At 42.1% G+C, this 21,920-nt stretch overlaps 1 protein-coding gene across 1 annotated transcript; it reads left to right on the top strand.

Annotated features, from left to right (window-relative positions):
* Window positions 1-1,060: 1,060 nt before the first annotated feature.
* On the top strand, window positions 1,061-20,458 carry LOC116505402 (NACHT, LRR and PYD domains-containing protein 12-like). Its single transcript, XM_032212623.1, has 3 exons — window positions 1,061-1,345; window positions 10,185-10,217; window positions 18,804-20,458. The coding sequence occupies exons 1-3, from the start codon at window positions 1,075-1,077 to the stop codon at window positions 20,456-20,458; spliced, it is 1,959 nt and encodes a 652-aa protein (XP_032068514.1). The 5' UTR covers window positions 1,061-1,074.
* The last annotated feature ends 1,462 nt before the right edge of the window (window positions 20,459-21,920 follow it).

Raw genomic sequence — 21,920 nt, 5'->3', positions numbered from 1 at the left:
AATAGTGAATGCCAATATATATGATTATGCAGAGAATTAAAAAATAATATTCCCAGAAAACTAGAATTTTCCTTACTAGGAATTATGAATAGCCAATTACAAAAGACTCATGGATGATTGGTTTTATATATGGTAATTGCAGGGAGCAAAAATGGAAAAATACAGAGATAGCCACAATGGCGGTAGAACTTTCATAAATGGCTAAATTTGACACGTTTGATTAGGGAAGGAAGAAAAATCAGTTTATAAAAGGCTAAAAACTCCTTAAGGACTTTTTGCTCAAAATGGATAAAAATGAACTCCTGGATTTACTGGTTTAAAAGGACTGCATTTGGGGAAATGGAACTATATTATGTAATTTTGAGAGGGAAATTGTATCAACTAATTATTGTAAAACAAGGTCAGAAATAGTTTCTTTTAGTCTTTTTTCATCTTCTTGGCTTTCTATTATTTTCCACACTTTTGTCTACATCTCTTTCTTTACTATTTCTTTCTACTATTTTTTTATATATATAAAGTCATCATTTGAATAGTTATCATTCCAACTTCTGTATCGGCATCTCTTTTGATCTTAGTTCAGGGATGGAAGTTACAGTGTTTGTTCTTATGAATGACCTAAATGGGATTACACAGTGAGAAAACACCCTCTACATTTCCATGACATCCTTTCTGACAATCCAGAAGGAACAGTTTACTGTGTTTTTGCACCTTCTGAATAGTGGATATACTACTTCAAGGGGAATCTGTCTGCCCATTATTTTAAAGCCAAGGGGAAAGCTCTGGGTTCACATCATTGGAAAAGGCAGGTGGAAACCTGAAGGACAGGCTTCTTGGTTATAGCTTGCCCTCTCAGGTCAGGATTAGTGCTATCTACCTTTGAGGATTATAGCCTGCCTAGAATGTATGGAATGGGTGACATACAGAAACCAGTATGAATGAATTGATAAATAAACTGCTGTGCCTTTGTGAATGAGCTAACTAGTTTAACTTGAATACTGTTGCCTTCAAATCTCATTTTCCAATATTAATTTAATCCTCTAATTTTAATTTTAGATATAATCCATCATAACGGACATGAATAACACTGTAAAAGAAGAACTTTACAATGCATTGAATGAACTCCTTGTGAAAGAATTAAAAGAATTTAAATGGAGGCTAAATTCTATTGATTATAATGCAAAGCCAAACATTTCTAAAGCTTCACTGGAGAAAGCAGATGCACAAGACATTGTAGATCTCATGATTCAACATTATGGAGAAGATGCTCTAGAGGTGTGCATTGATGTCCTTCGAAAATGCAATAGAAATGATCTTGCAGAAAAACTTGAAGAAACTGGACAGAAAGGTAAACAAACCCAACATATTATAGAAATGTTCTCTCCACTTAAGATCAAATGGCAATAAAGATCCATTATCATTTCTTTGCCACTGAATCTTGCTCACCCGATTTGTTGTGGTGGTTAGGATCAGCAGTGGCTCCCTGGCATTTCAGAGTGGAACTTTTATCCTAGTCTGAGATTCCAGGTCTTGAGCTTGAAATCAAATCTAAGGGAACATCTGCACTATCATTCAGCTTGACATTTTCTTGTCACTGTTAAAGTAAATGGATAGGCCAAGTTCAAGCCAAAGATGTTAGTCCACTGATCTAAATTAAAGGGACATCTTTAAAATTTTAATTTAATCCATCTTTTTTTCCAGCATCCTTCCTGACATAATACAGTATTAAAGTATCTTTCTTTTGTAAATAGATATTTTTTTATTTTCAAAACAAACATACAAATCCTTCTTCTTTACATACTGTAGAAAATGTATCAGTTGGTTACAAAAGGCTTTTGTGCATCTCTTCCACCGTCATCAAGTATAATTCATATTAACTCTAATATCGTAACTCAGATGTTTAAACATATTACCATCATCATATCTATACTTTTATTTGACTATGATTGTTTAAACGTCCTTCATCATAAAATATACCAAGATTTAATACATAACCACATACTGGCATTTCATTTATTTATTTATAAAATCCTCCGTTAACACTAAATCCTTATATCCTATTCTAGCTAAACATCCATAATATTTAATAACAAAGTTTTCTAATCCTCCTTTCCAAATCCCTGTTTACCATTTACATCCAGTTTCCTTATATTATACACACACACACACACACACACACACACACACACAATCATTATCCTTTCTTTATTTGACTATATCCTACATCATAACATTTCCCCCTAATAATCAAAATTTAACTATGTCTAATTTAGTTCTTTTTTATTGTTGTTGTTGTTGTTATTATTATTATTTATATATAATCCAAAAGGATTTCTAGCCTTCCCTTCATGGGTATCATTCAATATTCATATCCAATTATTGCTTATCATAACACTACACATTTTATATATTACTATCATTATCATTTTTTTATTTAGCTGTACCTATTGTCACTAAATTTAACTCAGTTTAGCTAGTTTTAAATTATACTCTTCCATTTATCAACCTGTATCTTTCCAGTAACAAAACAATCTCATATCTTCTGCCATTTGTGCAACCAGACCTCCAAACATCCTCTTAATCAAATCTGTATGGCCTCCTCTTAGCAACTCCTTGCTTGTAAGATCTCTCATGTACTCTTGATGCCCTCTTTCTGTTTCCTTGTTCAGCTTGTCTTTGATTGTCAGCAGTGTTATCAAATATTTAGCAGATAGGATTTCATAGTCCATAGATTCTTTAATTTCTTTTTCTTCTTCTATATCTTGCCCTTTAAAATAAATTTCCTTTCCATTTAATGCCTCTTTCAATATTCCATTCTTTCTTTTTTCAGAAATAAACCAATTTTTTGTAGCTCTTTTGTATATCAAATTAGACAAGGAATCCAATCTTTAAATGAGTTTAAAAAAATACCCACAACAATAAAAGAGGAAAAAAATAATCTGTAACTTACAGAAAGTCACAAAGAAAGGTTAGAAGAAGAAAACTTCATCCATCCATTTGAAAAAGGTTTGCTTAGATTCAATCCATGTAAATAACATTTAAAAAGTAAGATAACCACTGTCCAAATCCATTCCAAAATTCAAATTTGCCGCTAATTTCTTCTATTCTTTGATTTAAATTGATTTTTAAGTTTTATAGGCAGTCCCCTTTTTTTAGAACAATAAAAATTCCTCACCAGCTGTAAACACTTTCTTTTTCCACATCGTTTCGTTTTGGGGCCACCCAACTTTGTCAGCCTTTTGGCTGGAATTTTTATCACCAGCTTGAATATCTTTTCTTGCTTCTTTCAGAGATTTTGTGATATCCCTGAGACCAGCAACGCATAATCTTCCTATTCACCATCTCTTCAGGATGGTTTAGGTCCATTGGGACCCCCCAGTGATAAAAGTATCGACTGCGATCTCAGAACATTGAGATTGCACGTTGTCTCATCGCAACTTCGACCCCTCCTCCTTCAGTATTAAAGTATTTTATAGGTTGTGATGCTACTGTTGCTACTAGGGAAGAGAGCAGGGCATGTTATGCTGGGTGGAGTCAGAGAACAAAGAAAGGCAGCATTCTCTTAATTCCTTCAATGAACTACCAAAATGAAACATTTTTAAATTATATTTTTCTTCAAATACGTATTGAGACAAAATCTCCTATTTTTATATACTGTATATATTTAACACAAAGCATCCAGCAAAAAAGATGCAAACTCATTGAACTGATGACTGACACTATTGTGGTATGCAATATATGTTCAATGTGTGTGCTTAAGCCCAAAGAATACCCAAATTATAAATGTATTAAATGTAAATTACATGAACTACTAGAAGAAATAGCAAAGGATCTAGAGGCAACTCTAGACCAATTCCAACCTATGCAACAAGGTTATATCCAAATCGAACTAAATAATGAACAAACAGCTCCTAGAGGAATTGACCCTGTGGCTAAACCTTTGGAGGAAGATAAATGGAGGCATGTCACACAAACAAGGAAACATGACAATCAAAGAAGGAAGCAGCATACATGTAACAAACCCCTACTGCCCAATTTTACCAATCCCAATGTAGCCCTATTACCACTAAGCAATCGATTTCTGCCCCTTGATTAAAACATGCAGATGCACAACCTCCCTCTCAAACACATGCAGACACCATCATCATGCAAACACAAAGAGACATCATCAAATATCTCTTGAAAAGTCACATTATCAAACACCGCTGTGATAAACAGAAAAGTACCCGAGACTGCACCCCCTAAAAAGGAAGACGAGTTTTGATGATAGCAGATTATATTCTCAGATGAACACAACTAGCTATCTGCATACCAGACATTCAATCTAGGGAGGTATGTTGTCTCCCTGGAGCAAAAATCAAAGATGTGGCTGAGAACCTCACCAAAAGGATTAGGCCAACAGAGAACTACTCCTTTCTCTTCTTTCACCTAGGGATGAATGACACAACCAAGAACCTGAACACAATATTGAAAGATTATGAGCAACTAGGCAAAAATGTTAAGGAGCTAGGGGCATAAGTGGTATTCTCATCAATACTCCCAATGAAAGGTCAACACCCATTGAGGGGGGAAAAGAATTCTAGAAATAAACTTGTGGATAAAGGGTGGTGTCACCAAGAGAACTTTGGTTTCCTGGATCATGGACTATATTACCTATATGAAGGACACTTGGCAAGAGATGGGCTGCAGCTTGAAAAACAGGGGGAAATGTGTAGGTAGTCTTCGAGTTACAAATGTAATGGAGCCTGTATATTCCATTTTCAATTTGAGGATTCGTGGGAGTGAATCTCATACCTTGAACAAGATCACTCTCTGATTTCACCTATGCATTCAATAATTGAATGTGCAGCTTGTTAAGTGCACATGAGGTATCTCAGGGTGGGGAAGGCCATGGGGGAGCCTATTGTAGTTTGTAGTTTTCCTTTGTTTGTATGCCGCCCTTTTCCCTGGGGGGACTCAGGGCGGCTCACAATTCAGAAGGGTGGGGGGGGGGGGCAAGACAAACAATATTCCAAACATGGAGACAATACAACATATTATAAGAAAGCACAACAGTCACACAATTCGGGTGGGGTTAAAGTCTTAACCCCAGGCCAGCCGGGACAGCCAGATCTTTAAAGCGGCGCGGAAGGATTGAAGGGTGGCGAGGGTCCGAATCTCCATGGGGAGTTCGTTCCAGAGGGTCGGAGCAGCCGGAGAAGGCTCCCCTCCGGGTAGTTGCCAGTTTACACTGGCTAGAAGATGGAATTCGGAGGAGGCCTAATCGATGCGATTGGATCGGTCTAGTGGAGGTAATTGGCAGTAGGCGGTCTCTCAAGTACCCAGGCCCACTACCATGAAGGGCTTTATAGGTGATAAGTAGCACCTTGAAGCACATCCGGAGATCAACAGGTAGCCAGTGCAGCTCGCGGAGGATAGGTGTTACGTGGGTGAACCGAGGTGCACCCACAATCGCTCGCGCGGCAGCATTCTGGACTAGCTGGAGTCGCCGAATGCTCTTCAAGGGCAGCCCCATGTAGAGCACATTGCAATATTCCAGCCTAGAGGTCACAAGGGCACGAGTGACTGTTGTGAGGGCCTCCCGGTTCAGGTAGGGACGCAACTGGTGTACCAGGCGAACCTAGGCAAATGCCCCCCTGGTCACAGCTGACAAATGATGTTCGAAGGTCAGCTGTGGGTCCAGTTCCAAGTTGCGAACCCTGTCTGAGGGGCATATAATTTGACCCCCCAGCCTGAGAGATGGAATACTTGGCCAATTCATGGGAGGGAAGCACAACAGCCACTTGGTCTTTTCTGGATTGAGCACGAGCTTGTTGACCCCCATCCAGTCTTTAACAGCATCTAGCCCCTGGCTCATCACATCCATCGCTTCGTTGAGTTGGCACGGGGCGGACAGATACAACTGAGTATCGTCCGCATATTGATGGTACTTTATCCTGTGCCGTCGAATGATCTCACCCAGCCGTTTCATGTAGATGTTGAAAAGAAGGGGGGACAGGACCGAACCCTGGGGCACCCCACACGTTAGGGGCCTAGGGGTCGATCTCTGCTCCCCGACTAACACCGACTGCGACCTGTCCGAGAGGTAAGAGGAGAACCACTGTAAAACAGCGCCTCCCACCCCCACCTCCCGCAGTCGTCGCAGAAGGATAACATGGTCAATGGTATCGAAAGCCGCCGAGAGGTCAAGGAGCACCAGGATGGAGGCGTGGTCTCCATCCCTGGCTCTCCAGAGATCATTGGTCAACGCGACCAAAGCGGTTTCTGTGCTGCAGCCAGGTCTGAAGCCAGACTGGAACGGATCGAGATAACTGGCTTCCTCCAAGGACCGCTGGAGCTGAAAGGCCACCACCTTCTCAACAACCTTCCCCACAAAGGGGAGGTTGGAGACTGGACGATAGTTATTTAAAACAGCTGGATCCAAGGATGGTTTCTTCAGGAGGGGTCTCACCACCGCCGCCTTTAAAGCAGGGGGAAAGATCCCCTCCCGAAGAGAGGCGGTAACAACCACCTGGATCCAGCCTCGTGTCACCTCCCTGCTGTTTACAACCAGCCAGGAGGGGCACGGGTCCAGCACACATGTGGAGGCACCTACAGCTCTCATGGCCTTGTCCACATCCTCAGGGGTAACGGCTTGAAACTCAATCCAGCGATGACTTACCAGATCATCCCTTAGTGCCTCGGCTGGTACTGCAGAATTGGAGTCCAGATCCGCCCGGAGCCGAGCAACCTTGTCTGCGAGAAATTGGATGTAGTTCTCAGCCCTGCCCTGCAGCGGATCGCCTGTATCCCTCCTATTTAGGAGGAAACGGGTTATCCTAAACAGGGCGGCTGGGCGCGACTCAGCAGACGCAACCAGAGAGGCAATGTGTGTTCTCTTAGCTGTCCTAATTGCCTGAACGTAATCTCTGGTGTAGGTTGTCAAAAATGCTCGGCTTGAATCGGATTTGCTGGACCTCCATAGGTGCTCTAGGCGTCTCCTTTGGCGCTTCATCTCCCGGAGTTCCTCAGTGAACCAAGGAGCCTTCCGGGATCCACTGCCTCGGAGCGGCCGTAGAGGCGCAATCCATCTATTGATGGAACAGGCCATCTACCTAAGAGCACCCAAGGTTTCCCACAACCCACAGATACCTCATTCCCCTTAGGGTCCCTTAGGGAAAAGGGCGGCATACAAATGAAATAAAACTCGAAACTCATTCTCCCTTCCTGGGGTCCCCACAATTGCTTCCCCACCAGGGGGCGGGGACTGCCCTGGGTGACTTACCTTATGATGATCTGTCTTCTCTCCAGCTTTTTTTTTGCCTGCTTTCTCTTTTCTTGCTTGATGAAGTCTCTGGTGATGAAGAAGGAGGCCGCATGCAACCCTCCAGCCTCCTGTTTCATTACCGGAGGCCTCATCAAGCAGTTTTCCAGTGAGAAAAGCGGCCCATAAGGATGTTCATTGGTTTCCAGGCCTCCTTTCTCATTGGCAAACACTTGAATATTGTATCCCTGTAGACTTCATCAGCCCTTTTCAAAAAGCCCTTGCTGGCAGTAACAGAGCTTCAGATGGAGGCATCTGCCCCTCCCAACCTCCACTGGTGCCAACAATGACTTTTTGCAAAGGGCTGTCAAAGCCTACAGGAATGCAATCTCCCCACAGGCTTTGACAAGGAAACAGCAAATAGAGGGAAGGCCTAAAGGACCAAAACTTTCCCTCCATTTGCAAATGTCCAGGCTTCAATTTGCAGAGAATAGAGCCCTAAAGTGTGAGACCATGCAAGATCAGTAACACAAGATCTCGCACTACTGATCTCACATGATCTTGTGGTTCATTAGGCCTCTGTTCTTTGCAAATTCATTGAAAGCCTAAAGCAATGAAGTAGGGAAAGAAGTTTCAACAGAGAGCAGATCTTTGCAAGGTAAGTGAGTCTCCACAAGCAAAGTTCCTGGGAACACCCAGCCGGGGGGGGGGGTATGTAGGGGGAACGTGGCAGAGCCTCTGCAGTGGTTCATAAAAGTGAACAACTGCCATGATGTTGCAATATTCATAACTTTGGGACTTATTTGTAAACACTATGGAGTATTATCACGTAACTTTGAACATTCACTAAGGAAACACTCTTAACCAGCGATTACTTGTACTCTGAAAACAACTGGCTCACCAGAAGGGCTTTAAACTAAAATTGAGGGGGGGGAGGGTGACCAATCTTTAGAAAGTCTAGAACACAAAACCAATCATAAACCCAAAGAGAACAAATCAAATAATCAGGTAGGTAGTGATGAGAAAACAGAAAATTCCAAACACCAAGTAGAAGATGCAGGAAACAAACCCATGGACAGGCAGAAAAGTCTCAGATGCTTTTATACAAAGTTTGGGGAACACACAGGGTGACCTAGAAGGAATAGTACAGAAGGTGCCATGATATGGTTGCCATTACAGAAACTTGGTGGGATGAAACTTATGACTGAAATGAACTGATGGGTGGATGCATATTGTTCAAAAGAAACAGATCTAACGAGGACAGAAATATGCATGATGAAAGATTTAAAAAAAAACCAAGAATGTATATCGCTCTACATAAAAAGAAAAAATAGTGACATTGCCATAGGTATACACTACCTGCCACCCAACCAATCATAAGAAATAGATGAGTGAGTGGGTGGGCTGTCAGAGGGAAGAGGTATTGTATGGGATGCTGGATGGAGAGCTGGGTGGAAGGGAGAGGGAGCAGACTGTCAGAGGGTGGTGGCGTTAGGTTGGCTCCACCCAAATGCTGAATCAGCAGTTCAGCTGCAGGAGGGGATGGGGCAGTGGTTGGAAGGCAGAGGTAGGCAGGGGCTTTCCTATTTTGACCCCCCTCAACCATCTCCATTGCCTCTGGGTCTCAATCCAAAAGGGCAAATTGGATGTGGTGGGATTGGGCAGTGGTGGGGCATCTTCCATTCTGCAAGGTTTTTTTTAAAGCTCTGCGGCTTTGCCATTTTTTCCCCATGCTGTGGCTCTGCAAGTTTTTTAGTGCCAAAGCTCTGCCAGATTTTATTTACAACACTTCCATCCATATACAAATAACCCTTGCAATGTGGCAGCAGTACTTAAAAAAGTCTTGCAGAGCCATAGCATAGCAAAAATGGCAGAGCCACAGTGCTTTAAAAAATGTGCAGAGGTGTGTCGCTGTAAAAAAAAAAACCTCGAAAAGCTGCAGCATAGAAAGAAACTGGCAGAGCAGTGGCACTTTAAAAACTTGCAGAGTGGCAGAAGCCCACTGCCCGCTCACCACCACAGCCAAGCTGCCCATTCGGTCCAGAACCAATTTGCAGAGGCAACAGCAGTGGTAAGAGGATCAAAATGGGAAGTACCCCACTCAGTGCTGCTTCTATCTGCCCTCTGAATATCTGTTCAGTTGCTCCTCAACTACCATAGCCCAAGGTCAGAGGCACCAGTGGTGAGTGTCAAAATAGGAAGCCCCCACCTGCCACTTCCTCCCCACCCTCACCCCTTCCTCTGCAGCAGCTGAACCTCCAGTTCAGTGTTCAGGGCAGAGCCAACCTACCGCTGCCACCCTCTGACAGCCCGCTTGCTTGCCCTCATGCCTGCTCTCCATCCAGTGCCCTCCCATTGTTATTCTCCTCTACCAGCCCATTTGCTCACTCACCTGCTAACTCACCCAGCTGTCCATCCAGCGCCTGCAGCAAGTAATCCTGAAGTGAATGTCCAGTGTTGAGATGTCCTGTGAAGAAATGGGGGCACCGAGTTTGCAGAGGAGACTTAGTGGTGGCAAGAAATCTCAGTAAGCTTTAAGACTCTAATGCCTGTGAGGAGGAGCCAACCTCCCAACAGTACGGACGTGTGGTCTCGATGCTCCGAGACCGCTGCCAATACTTTTTCCGCTGGGTGGTCCAATCGGACCTAAACCATCCTGAAGAGACAGTGAACAGGAAGACTACATCTTGCTGATCTCAGGGACCCCACAAAGTCCCTGTTTGTCCCAAGGTCAGTAAAATGATGACCCAGATTGTTGGGGGCAATATGCTGACTCTTTAAATCACTTAAAGACACTTATAAAACACTGTGAAACAGTATATAAGTCTAAGTGATATTGCTAGACATTCATAGAAGTTATAAACCCATGCATTTTTTTTAAAGTACTCTATGACTTACCCATTTTATGTGTATTTCACTAATTCTAATCCATCTTTTGTTGCAGATGTTGATGCTCACCAACTTCCAGATTTATCAGGTAAGGCACGAATCATTCAAAGTGTCATTGAATTATGTTTAAAATTAATTCAGCATGAGCATTTCCTTTCCTCGTTCCCCATCTATGCAAAGTATTGTGAATGGGGAAAACTCCAGGAGGTTTTGTAGTGCTGCTGACCATGAAAAAGAAAGGGAGGGAGGGAGGATTCCAATACTTCCTGCCAGCTTCCCAAAGGAAACTCAGTGGGGAAGCCGGCAGGAAGTTTAGCCCCATTGGTTTTTTTTTGCTCTCCCTTGTCATTCTCTTTTTCTGCTTAGATAAGGAAATATTTAAAACGATTACCCAACAATGTAGAGGTTTCTAGTATTATATTATAATTGTCCGTGGATAATTTCTGTTAGTACACAATTCATTCAGAATTTGTAAGTAACATGAAGTCTTCTCTCCAATGGCTAATTGAGGCCATAAATGTTCCTTTGCAATCTTAAACAAAAAGTCTCCTACTGCTAAGACTGGCAGAGAGAATCCATTTTTGTTTTCCAGCCACAATTTCCATGAAATAGTCAAAGAATATAGCCATCACCAAAAATTAAAACCCAAATCTGTCTGAAGCATATAATAACCTCTGTTCCAAATATAATAATATTAAGACTTTTCAAAAATGTATTTTTAAATGAGATATGATTCCTGTTATATCTCATAAATGGCAATGGTTATTGATTCCTTTTCTATACAAATGTAATTGGGATCCCCACTCTATCGCCAGCCACCTGGAGCTCCAAGCAAAAGAGGTCCTTGGCTGTTGTGAAGAACCTGTGGCTCTGGGTGCACCACGCCTGCTTCGTTCTCTTTGAGATCTGTTTTGTAAACAAGATGCAAAACGGCTCTCAAAGAGAATGAAGCAGGCATGGTGCAATCAGAGTCACCGCTTCTTCACAACAGCTGAGGATGGAAGAGTTCGCTCAGGAGATCTGAGATCTGATGGAAGAGTGGGAGGAGCGGGCTTCCTTGCCAGGCTTGAGGAGGTGGAGCTGTTGTCTGAGGGCGAGAGCAATCCCTGGCTGCCTCTAGGTTAGGGTGGAGAGCCACCTTGAGCCTCCTTCTCTTGGTCTCCTTGTTCCGGGAGCATCCTTCTCTGGGCAGAGGCAAAGAAGAAGAAGAAGAGCCACCGCCCTCCTCCTCCTGTGGCTCCTGCCCAGTGCTCTCTCTGTTTTCTGATAGGGATCAGTGCCCAGGAGTTTTCTGCCTCGTGCATGCCGGACTGACCAACCATGTAAGAGAGAGAGAGAGAGAGAGAGAGGGAGGGAGGGAGGGAGGGGGAGGGGGAGAGAATTTGCACCCCCCCGCACACTGTCTTCACCCAGGCAGGCGGTGCAGGTTCTGCTATGACATGTGTCTTGCTGTGCCCATCCCCTCAAGTGAAGGAGGCACTGAACATAAACTGCCCGCCTATGCTCAAACCAGCCCGCCTCCTCCCTCTGGAGGGGGAGGGAAGGTCTGTCCCAAAACTGTCTTTCCTGCCCTCCTGTGGCATCAGTTTGTAGGGGGAGGTCATGGACTGTTCAGTGCTGAAGTAGAAGCAGTTGCGGTGGTAGTGAAAGTGAGATATCTTTGCCAGCCTGCGAGCTGGCAAAACAGAAATTTTTGCCCAGTTAGATGGGCATCGCTAAGTGGGGGGCATGCGACTGAGTGGGCATGTGCATGATTTATATCAAGTTGGCCCTGCCACTCAGTCACATGCTTCCCCCCCCCACCTAGCCATGCCCACTGAACCAGTAGTAAAAAAATTTGAAACCCACTCCTGGATTCATTGCATTGTCAGCCAGATTTTCAGACTGGATTTGGCATTTTTGTCTACCTATCGAGATCTTCCCAAGAACCTGGGATAGGTAGATATGGATATTTGATGGTGTTATAGATATTGTCACAGGATGAAAGTTGCTCCCAGTAAAGCTGCCTTTTGCAATTGACTGATGGCCCTTTGTCGATGCCAATGATGTTCAAGTGGTGCTCTAGTTGTTTTGGGATTTCATCTAAGACACCTATTACTATTGGTACTAACCTTGCTTGCCTTTGCCATAGTCATTCTATTTCTATTTATAGGTCTTCGTATTTTGTTATCTTCTCCCATTCTTTCTCTTCTATTCTTCTGTCTCCAGGCACTGTCACATCCACTAGCCAGACTTTTTTGTCTTTCCTATCAACAATCTGGGGTGTTATATGGCAGGTGCCTCTCTATTTAAATTCTAAAATCCCAGAGCAATTTAACTTCTTCATTTTCTATGATTTTATCTGTTTTATGATCTCGCCAGTTCTTGCTTACAGGCAAATGATATTTCCTGCAGATCTTCCAATTCACCCTTGTTGCTACTTTGTCATGCTACTGCTCGTAGTCAGTCTGGGCAATCTTCTTTTTGTCTCTTTCTTCAACTTTCCTGATCTTAGAAATTAGCAAAGGTCAGGTTTTGTTATTATCTGCTTTCCCTGCTATTTTTTTTAATGTAATGGCCGTATAGTGGTTTGTCTTCCCATGCTTCCATTCTGTTCTGTATTCTGTTTTGGTCTTTCTTGTAGACCAGTTTGGTCTTTCCAGTAGTCAGCCTTCTTGGCATACTAACTTCAGTGCATCTTCTTCATTGTCCTTCACATATTCTTCCAAAGCCATTTTGTGTTCTTCAACCATCTGATATATTTGCAACCATCCACTCCCATCTATTTGTCTTGGTAGGTGGAGTCTGTCAATGTTGCTATGAGGATGATTCATTGTCATTATTTTCCTGGTCTTCCTATTCATTGCTTTTAGTTCTGCTTGAGTCCAGTTTACTATTCCAGATGTTTATCTAATGACTGGAATTGCCCAGATGCTGATTGCCTTGATGGTATTTCCTCCATTGAATTTGGACTTTGAGATCTTCTTCACACTCTCTCTAATCCTTTTCTTGACTTCAATGTGCTTGATGTTGTCAGTTTGAAGGATACTCAGGTATTTGTATTAATCATCTTCATCCAGACTCTTCATGGGGCATCTTGATTCCTTCAATTTTCACTATTTTTCTTTGTTTGATAGTGAGTATGTCACATTTGTCCAATCCAAATTCCATTGCAATTTCTTGGCTGTATATACAGACAGTGTTGAGCAGCGATTCTCTTTTAAACTGAGTTTTTCCATGCAGCTTCAGATCGTCCATGTAAAGGAGGTGGGAGAGTAGATGTTTCTTAGCCATGGCCTGAGTTATTCAGTATTGTTGAGAGAGGAAACACTGCAATGACAAATAGTAGCAGTGACAGTGAATCTCCTTGAAATATTCCTCTCTTGATATTAACATCTCCCAGTCTCTCACTATTGACCTGCAACTGTGTCTTCCATTGTGCCATCGGTCTTTGCACCAAGCTTCTGGTGTTTCTACTGCCTCCTGTTATTTCTAAGCACTTGATTATCCAGTCATGTGGCAGAGAGTTGAAGTACTTTTTCTACTCAATCCATACTTTGTTCAGGTTGGTCTCCCTTTCCTTGCAGTTTTCCAAAATCATTTTGTCAATTAGAAGTTGATCTTTTGTTCCTCTGCTATTAGGGTGGTTTCCTTTCTGCTCAGGTAGAAAAGATTATTTTCAACTAGATGCTGTTAGACTGCATCAGCTACTGTGTTTCCCTGAAAATAAGACCTGGTCTTATTTTCTTTTGGGCCCTAAAACGTGAGCTTATTTTCAGGGAGGTCTTTTTTTTCATCACAAGGCCCAGCCAGGCACCCTACTCCCCTCCATGCACACAGGAGGCAATGATCACACAGAGGCCAACTGCGGCAGGAGGTAGAGGGAGGGAGGCGCCCAAAGCGATCAGTCTGTGTGCCTCAAATCAGCTGCAAGCCACCGTGGAGAGCATGGCTGGTGCTGCCACCAAGAGGTAGGGTGAGAGAGTGAGAGAAAATAACTTTCAATGTCTTTTTTGATGGAAATCCACCAAAATTGTTTTTTTATGAGGTGTAAAGATTTAACAAACCCAATATGTCCCACCTGTTTGGCATCATGGTACATTTGTTTCTGACTGGCAAGCACATAAGGCTTGGCAACTACCCAAGCTAGTCCATCCTGAATGGGACAAACATTTTTGTGTCATCCTTTAGAGTGGCCTTAAAAGCAGCTGCTGTGGTCCATCCACAGGAGGTTTTCCTTTTCCCTGTGTTCTCATGGTTATTTGGTCAGCCAGCTGGAGCAATGGGAACAAAGGTTTGACTACTTCCATCTTAGAGCTATTGTACTGAGGCATTCTTGACAAAGTGTTACTTAGGAAGTTCTTTCCTTCTGGCAAATAGCATAGGATAAAATTGAATCTCTGAAAGTACTGGGCCCATTGCACCTGTTCAGAGGAGAACTTCCAAGAGGTCTTTAAGGCTTCCAAGTTTTTGTGATCAGTCCATACCTGGAAAGGAATTTTACTCCCCTCCAAAAAAATGCCTCCAAAAAGCAGTGCGGAGAGAAATGTATAGGCTTCCTCCTCCCATATGGACCAGCACTGTTCAGTTTCAGTCAGTTTCTTGCATGTGTAGGCACAGGGCTATAACTGTCCCTGCTCATTTTCTTGACTCAGAACGGCTCCTACCGCTACATCACTGGTGCCTGCCTGGATGATAAATGGCTTGTGAGGATCCAGGTGCTTCAGGTTTGGTTTGAAAGAGAAAAGCTGTTTGAGTTTTTCAAATGCCATCTGGCACTCCATAGTCTATTTCAGTGGTTGGCTGGGTTTCGGTCCCCCCCACCTTTGTCTTCAGTAAGTTTGTAATGGGGAGGGCAATTTGCACAAAAGAAAGAATGAATTGTCTATAGAAATTAGTGAATCCTAGGACGCTCTGTAGTTGCTTCCTGGTATGGGATGGTACCCATTCCAGCACTATCCACACTTTCTCCAGATCCATTTTGATTTCTTCAGGGGAAATTTGGTAGCATAAATAGTCTTATTCTGATGAAACTCACATTTGGATAGTTTGACATGCAACCTAGCAGCACAAAGTTTCTGGAGGACAGTTCTGACTAGTTTCACATGCTCAGCTTTCATTTCTGTGTAAATTTAAATGTTATCTAGATAACCCAACACCTCTTTATACAGGTGCTCATGCAGGACTTCATTTATCAGCTGCATGAATACTGTGGACACCCCTTGTAGTCCAAAGGGGAGCACCCGAAACTGGAAACAGCTCAGTGGGCAGTTGAAAGCAATTTTCCACTCATCTCCTCCTCTGATTCCAATGTGGTAGTAAGCCTCCCACAAGTCCAACTTTGTAAAAAATTCCCCCTTTGCCAAATGGGTCAACATATCCTTCATGAGGGAAAGGGGTGCATATTTTCCACACAGACCATGTTCAGCCCTCTGTAATAAAACACAGAGGCACAAGGATCAGTCCTTTTTCCCTTAATGGGACTGGAGCATCCACTCTGTGTCTGACTGGTTGGATGAAACGCTGAGCTAGGTTTTTGTGAATGAATGCAGGGAGCTCATCTAATTCCCTGGGAGTCATTGTGTAGAGCTTTGGTTTCAACAATTGAGCCTCTGTGAGAAAGTTGATGGCACAGTCTGTAGGCTGATGATGGAGAAGTTCGTCCAATCTCATTTCACTAAACAACTCCCTCAGGTCCTGATACTCCCTTGGGATGGCTGGGAAAGATTTCCCTTGCATTGCAGCTCCCACCTCTCAGTGAAGAACTCTCTCAGTCTCACATTCTTAATTGTACTGGGGCTTGCTGCCTGGTGAGAATTTCAGTAACCCTTCCAGTCCACGTGTTGGTTCCACTGTTTCAATCAAGGCTAGTACCAGGACCAGAGGCCTCTCCATCTTCAGGGAGACTATGAAGTTTTAGTCTCTGAGTGGGCACCCATCTACATCACTAAGTGTTCAGTGGCAAATGTGGCAAGAATGCCCCCAGCTACTAAAATGTCCAGAGGGCAAATTGCAATTGGGGTTTTTAGCCTCCTTAGGTGAATCCCCATTTTCTCCACCAGAACTGGGCTTACTAAGCACCTGATGCACCCTGAGTCTAGAAGAGCTCTCAATGAGGTTTTCTGACTATTTCCTGAGAGGTGTAATTCTATGGGCATAGTTACAGGTGTCGTGAGGTCACTTATCAAGGGGTTGTCATCCAAATCACTGTCAGATAGTCCCTGGTCTTCCTTTGGTGGAGTCAGAGTTCTCTCCTCTTGTTTGGGGGAGGAAGTAAACTCCACGACCTCCAAACCTTTGAGGGCCATCTCCTTTGTGCAGGATTGTGGTCTCACCACTTAACCTCCCAGTGCTTGTTCCCCTTTCTTGATAGGGTGGCTTGCTCAGCTCTCTGCTGCTTGATGGGCTTCTTTTCTGCATTTGAAACAGAGGAGTACTATGGCTGGGCTTGGGGTTTGGTGGCCTCCCTCTTTCTCTCCAGGAGAAACCTCTTCCATGCCTTGCTGCTACGATAGTTGTTTTGGTTTTGGTCAATTTCCACCACCCACACCAGTTGTGGAGGTGACATATATGATATGCAGGTCATCATTCAGCCCATCTCTGAAGCAAATCATGTGGATGACCTCCAGCTAGTTGAAGTGACAGGTCAGGTCCTGAAATTCCTCTGTGTATTCTACTGCTGGTCTGCACTCTTGCCTTACATTTCTTATGTGGTCTCTGGCTTTCCAGTCTTCAAATCACCATCTCAGGGCAGTCATGAATCGATTGAAGTTCCGCAGCTCAGGGGCATTGGCATTGTGTAGAGTTATAATTGACCTGGCTGCAGTCCCTTCTAGTGACAGAATGAGGACTCTGACTTTAGCTCCCTTGATAGGGATTTTGTTACCATATTCTTGAATGAACCTGAACTAGGAAAAAACCCAATTGTTGAGGGTGCATCGAATTTCATGCCCAGGGGAGGACTTCATATCTGGGGAACTGCACCATGTCCCAGCCTTGGGGCATTTCTAGCTGTGAGGTCCCCACTGTTATGAAGGCATTTTGAAGGCATTCAAAACTTGAATGCCTTCAAGTTTTGAAATGCATCCATCATGTATCACATGGCTTGCTTCATAAGGAGGTGAGCATTGTCGGGTTCATCCCTTCCTCCTCCTCATCGTCCAGCTCCTCTATGCATCTCTGCTGGTGACTGCTTTAGGTAAAGTGCCCTCTGTCCTTCTTTCCCAGTTGTCCTTCTTCCCAACACTTATGGGCTGAGTCTCCTAGGCTGGCAGCTTCCTCTGTCCATCTGGCAGAGTTTGTGTCTGATTGAGGCTTGGCAGAGGCTTTGCCCCAGAATTCAGTTTCTTCTTGATCACTGCTTTGTGTTGCACAGTCCCCATGGTAGGGTATGTGCCTCTCTGGGTTGACCACTTTGCAGACTCCACCTAATGTAAGAACCTGCCTCAGCTACCTTCTCAAGAAAGCAAGTCTCTTGAAACAGTTTGCATTTGAAAAGGAACTTTTACTGAGAAGTAGTAATTGCAAAGAAGTTAGGCGAAGTCTGAAATTAATGCATGAACCGTTATGCTAATTATTCCCATCAACCCTCACCCCAATGCTCCATGTCCATCAGTAGCCATTAAAATGCTGCAAAAGTGTTTTTAAAACTCTGAAGCTGGATGGTGAGAAGAGGTTGTCCTAGGACCACTGTGATTTGGAATACCAGGCTGGAACCGGCTGAGAGGCAGCCTGTGCAGATGGCCCTTTCTCCATCCCCTCAAAACCCCAAGCAGTTACATCAAAAACAAAAGCATGCCAAACTTTCAACCCACAAAGCCTCCCTCCCTCTTCAGAAGGACAGCATTCTGACAGGGACCTGACATCCTGATTATTACATTACATTGATTTAACATATGAAAAGGAATCAAAATGCAAATTTCTAGATATGATATATCATGATATTGAGCTTGATCTAATAGTGATATGGATTATCTAGTAATCTATTATATTTTGAAGGCAGTGTCAATCTAAGTAACTAAAATGCCATGTATGTATGTATGTATGTATGTATGTACCATGTTTCCCTGAAAATACGACAGGATCTTATATTTTTTTGACCCATGAAATATGGCCTTGGGTTTATTAAAGGGGAGGGATTATTGTATTTGGGTTGCCGGGAGGCTGCTCCCTTGCAACCAGGCTCCCGAAGAGCCGGGCACAGCCTCAGGGTCAAATGGCTATATTGTGCTACTGCAGCAGCAACACAGCAGCCATGAGGTGGCCACGATCGTGAGCAGCCACCCGGCAACCCCCCTTTACAGCAAGGCACAGGGGAGGTAGGATGCCGCTCTGGGAGTACGCTCTATGGTTGTGGGCTGCAGAGTGTACAACCTTAGAGCATACTCCCAGAGCGGTATCCTACCTCTGTGCTTTGGAATACCTGCTAGTATTTAACACATTCTTTTGAGAAATAATGTGTGGAATAAAAAATGTTATAAAATGATAAATATTTAATGTACTGATTAATGAGTATTTGCCTATTCACATCAATTCTGACAAACCAACTAACAAAGTATCATACAAGTTCCTTCAACACATTAATCCAGAGGGTGGATGGGGATGTCTTCAAGGAGAAAATACACAGACAAAACACTTAATTGTCTTGTGCAAGCCTTATTTTTCACACTTCTAATTTTATTCATTCTTTCTTTAGCATACAGAAACTACATTAAAGAAAAATTTGAAACAATGAAAGATCCTAATGCTGTTCCAGGTGAATATGTACACTTGAATCAGAGATACTCAAAGCTAATGATCCTAGATTATCACCCATCTAAGGAGGAGAGAGAACATGAAATTCTTGCTATGGGATGGAAACATCGTGAAATCATCAGAAAAAGAGCCGAGTCTTCCACCAGCATTGAAGCATTATTTAACCCTGATAAACATGGATTAATTCCACAAGTTATTGTGTTACAGGGAGCTGCAGGAATTGGAAAAACCATAATGGCCAAAAAAATCATGTTTGATTGGGCTTCTCAACAACTTTACCAGGACAAATTTAATTATGTTTTCTATATTTGCTGTAGAAAGATGAATCTCCATGCAGAGGCAGAGAAGAGTAACATTGCCAATATAATTTCAGAAGGATGGCTCAAGGGTCACACATTGAAAAATATCATTCGAAATATATTGAAGAATGAAGAAAAGCTTCTATTCATAATTGATGGGTTTGATGAATTAAGATATTCCTTTGATCAGCCTAAAAACTACTTTTGCATTGATCCCTGGAAGAAGGAACCAGTGAGGATTCTTTTGAGCAGTTTATTTCAAAAAAAGCTTCTTCCTAAATCCTCTCTTATAATCACAACAAGACCAACAGCTTTGAAGAAACTCCATCAATATTTAGAGCACCCAGGTTATTTTGAGATACTGGGATTTTCTACAAAGGAAAGAGAAGAATATTTCTACAATTTTTTTGAAAATAAAGAACAAGCAACTCAAGTTCTCAGATTTGTTAAACAAAATGATACGCTTTTCACCATGTGTGTCATTCCCCTTGTGAGCTGGATCATCTGCACAGTAATGAAACAGGAGATGGAGAGAGGCAAAGATCTTCAGAAGACACCATACACTCTCACTGCAATCTATATGCTGTATCTCTCCAGTTTGTTAAAGTATCACCATAAAGAATCCAAACAGGATGTCCAAACCAATGTGAAAGGCTTATGCTCTTTGGCTGAAGAAGGAATCGGGAAACAGCAAATACTTTTTATGGAGGAAGAAGTCAAGAAGCACATTTTAGATCAGGGAAACTCCCTCCCCCTTTTTCTGAATCAGAGCATCTTCAAAAGGGACATTGATAGTATTCCAACCTATAGCTTCATTCATTTAAGCTTCCAGGAGTTTTTTGCTGCTTTGTTTTATGTCTTAGAAGAAGGAGATGAGCACCATTCTCAAAATCTGAATAAAAATTTGCAGACATTATTAGAAACACGTACATATTTTAGGACTGATTTTGCAGTAGGATTTCACTTCCTCTTTGGTTTTTTAAATGAAGGGGAAAAAATGAGAGAGTTGAAAAAAGAATTTGGATGGAAAATTTTTCCTAAGAATAAAGAATTCATGTTAGACTGGGTGAAAAATAATATAAACAAAAGGGGATATTATTTTAAAAAAGAAATGTTTAGTTATTTATATGAGACACAAGATGATAATTTTATAAAAAACGCAGTATGTGATATCACTGAAATATTTGTTCGCTGCGAGTCTGAAATGGAATTGATGAACCTCAACTATTGTATACAACACTGTCAGAATTTAGAGGATCTCAATGTTTCCTGTATTGATTTTCCAGAAAATGAGTAAGTATTTTGAAAGTTTCTTGAACATTTCATTCAGTTTATGATCCTGTCACCACTATGCTATAATTTACTGTCTCAAATATAATAATAGACCAGAAAAATGTCACTTGGGAAGCTAAGTTAAAGATGGCTTTCAGTCCTTAGAAGGGAAGATAAGTATTATCTGAGAAGTGAAGCAGTAGTCCAGTATTTGAGGGGTTGCCACAAAGAAGAGGAGGTCAACTTATTTTAAAAAGCACCAGAAGGCAGTACAAGAAACAATGGAGGGAAACTAATCAAGGAGAGAAGCAACCTGCAATTAAGGAGAAACTTCCTAACAGTGAGAACAATTAGTGGAACATCTTGCCTTCAGAAATTGTGGGTGCTTTAGCACTGGAGGTTTTTAAGAAGAGACTGAGCAAACACTTGTCTGAAATAGTATAGATTCTCCTGGTTGAACAGGGGGCTGGACTGGAAGACCTCCAAGGTCCCTTCTAGCTCTATTCTAATTGAATGAAGAGATAGCTTGGGCTAGGTGGGATGGGAGGATGATTTAAAATGAGCAGTTGTCCTTTTGTGAGGCCAATACCAATCAATCCTGGTCAAACTTAAACAGCCTGATAATGATATCACCAGAAAGTGTTTATTTCAGCTCAAAATCAGAGAGGCAATTGCTATTGAGATCTAGAGGCTGTAGAAATTTTAAATAAACAAATTATTTTAAACTAATTTAAATAAACAAATTGTTTTTAAAAAACTTGATTATTTTATGCAGAGCCCATTCCTGACAGTCTTTAAAGAAATTTGAAGTTCACTGGCCATAGCAAAGCTCAGGGTATTTCTCCCTTTAATTAAAAGGGCTAATTCAACACTCTCAAATGTTCCATTTGAAAGTTTCATTGCATGTAAAACTTTCCCTCTTACATAGCAGATAACATAAAAAGGTGCTTCTGTAATAATTGGAAACTTCTTTACCTCCTCCCTTAAACAAGGTCATTTTGACATTGTAATTTTTTTTAAAAAAAATGATCGACTATATAGTTTTATTTGAGATTTTAATTCCAACCTCATCTCATTTTTCATTTCAAATAAGAGGAGTAGATTGAGCAAGGAAAGGAATTTCTCCCAGTGGTGTGACTTGAAGACAATTCCTGGGAGAATATTTTCTCTGCTTCAGCACTGGATTGATAAAGGGCTCATTTTCTAGTCTTGTTGAGAAAATTGTTATACTGAATAAACTGCAGGATTAACATTTAAGGCCCCTCTTTTACAACTTTATGGTTTCACAGTTTTTTAAAATTATTTCATTCTTGTGAAGATTGACTTCAATGTAGGGTTTTTTTTCTCCAATAGAAGGAAACAAGAATAATTTCCACATTGAACTTTGTAGCTGCTTGTTACCTGTTGGAAATGAAGTTGCTGAAGAGCTCTTTTTCCAGGTTTCACTCTTCTGTTTCAGCCACAGGACTGAGCTCATGTTCTGCTCA

This window comes from Thamnophis elegans, chromosome 1, assembly GCF_009769535.1.
Source record: "Thamnophis elegans isolate rThaEle1 chromosome 1, rThaEle1.pri, whole genome shotgun sequence".
NCBI classification, from domain to species: domain Eukaryota; kingdom Metazoa; phylum Chordata; class Lepidosauria; order Squamata; family Colubridae; genus Thamnophis; species Thamnophis elegans.
Note: the sequence above shows the minus strand (reverse complement) of the source record. Positions and strands in the feature narration are given on the sequence as shown.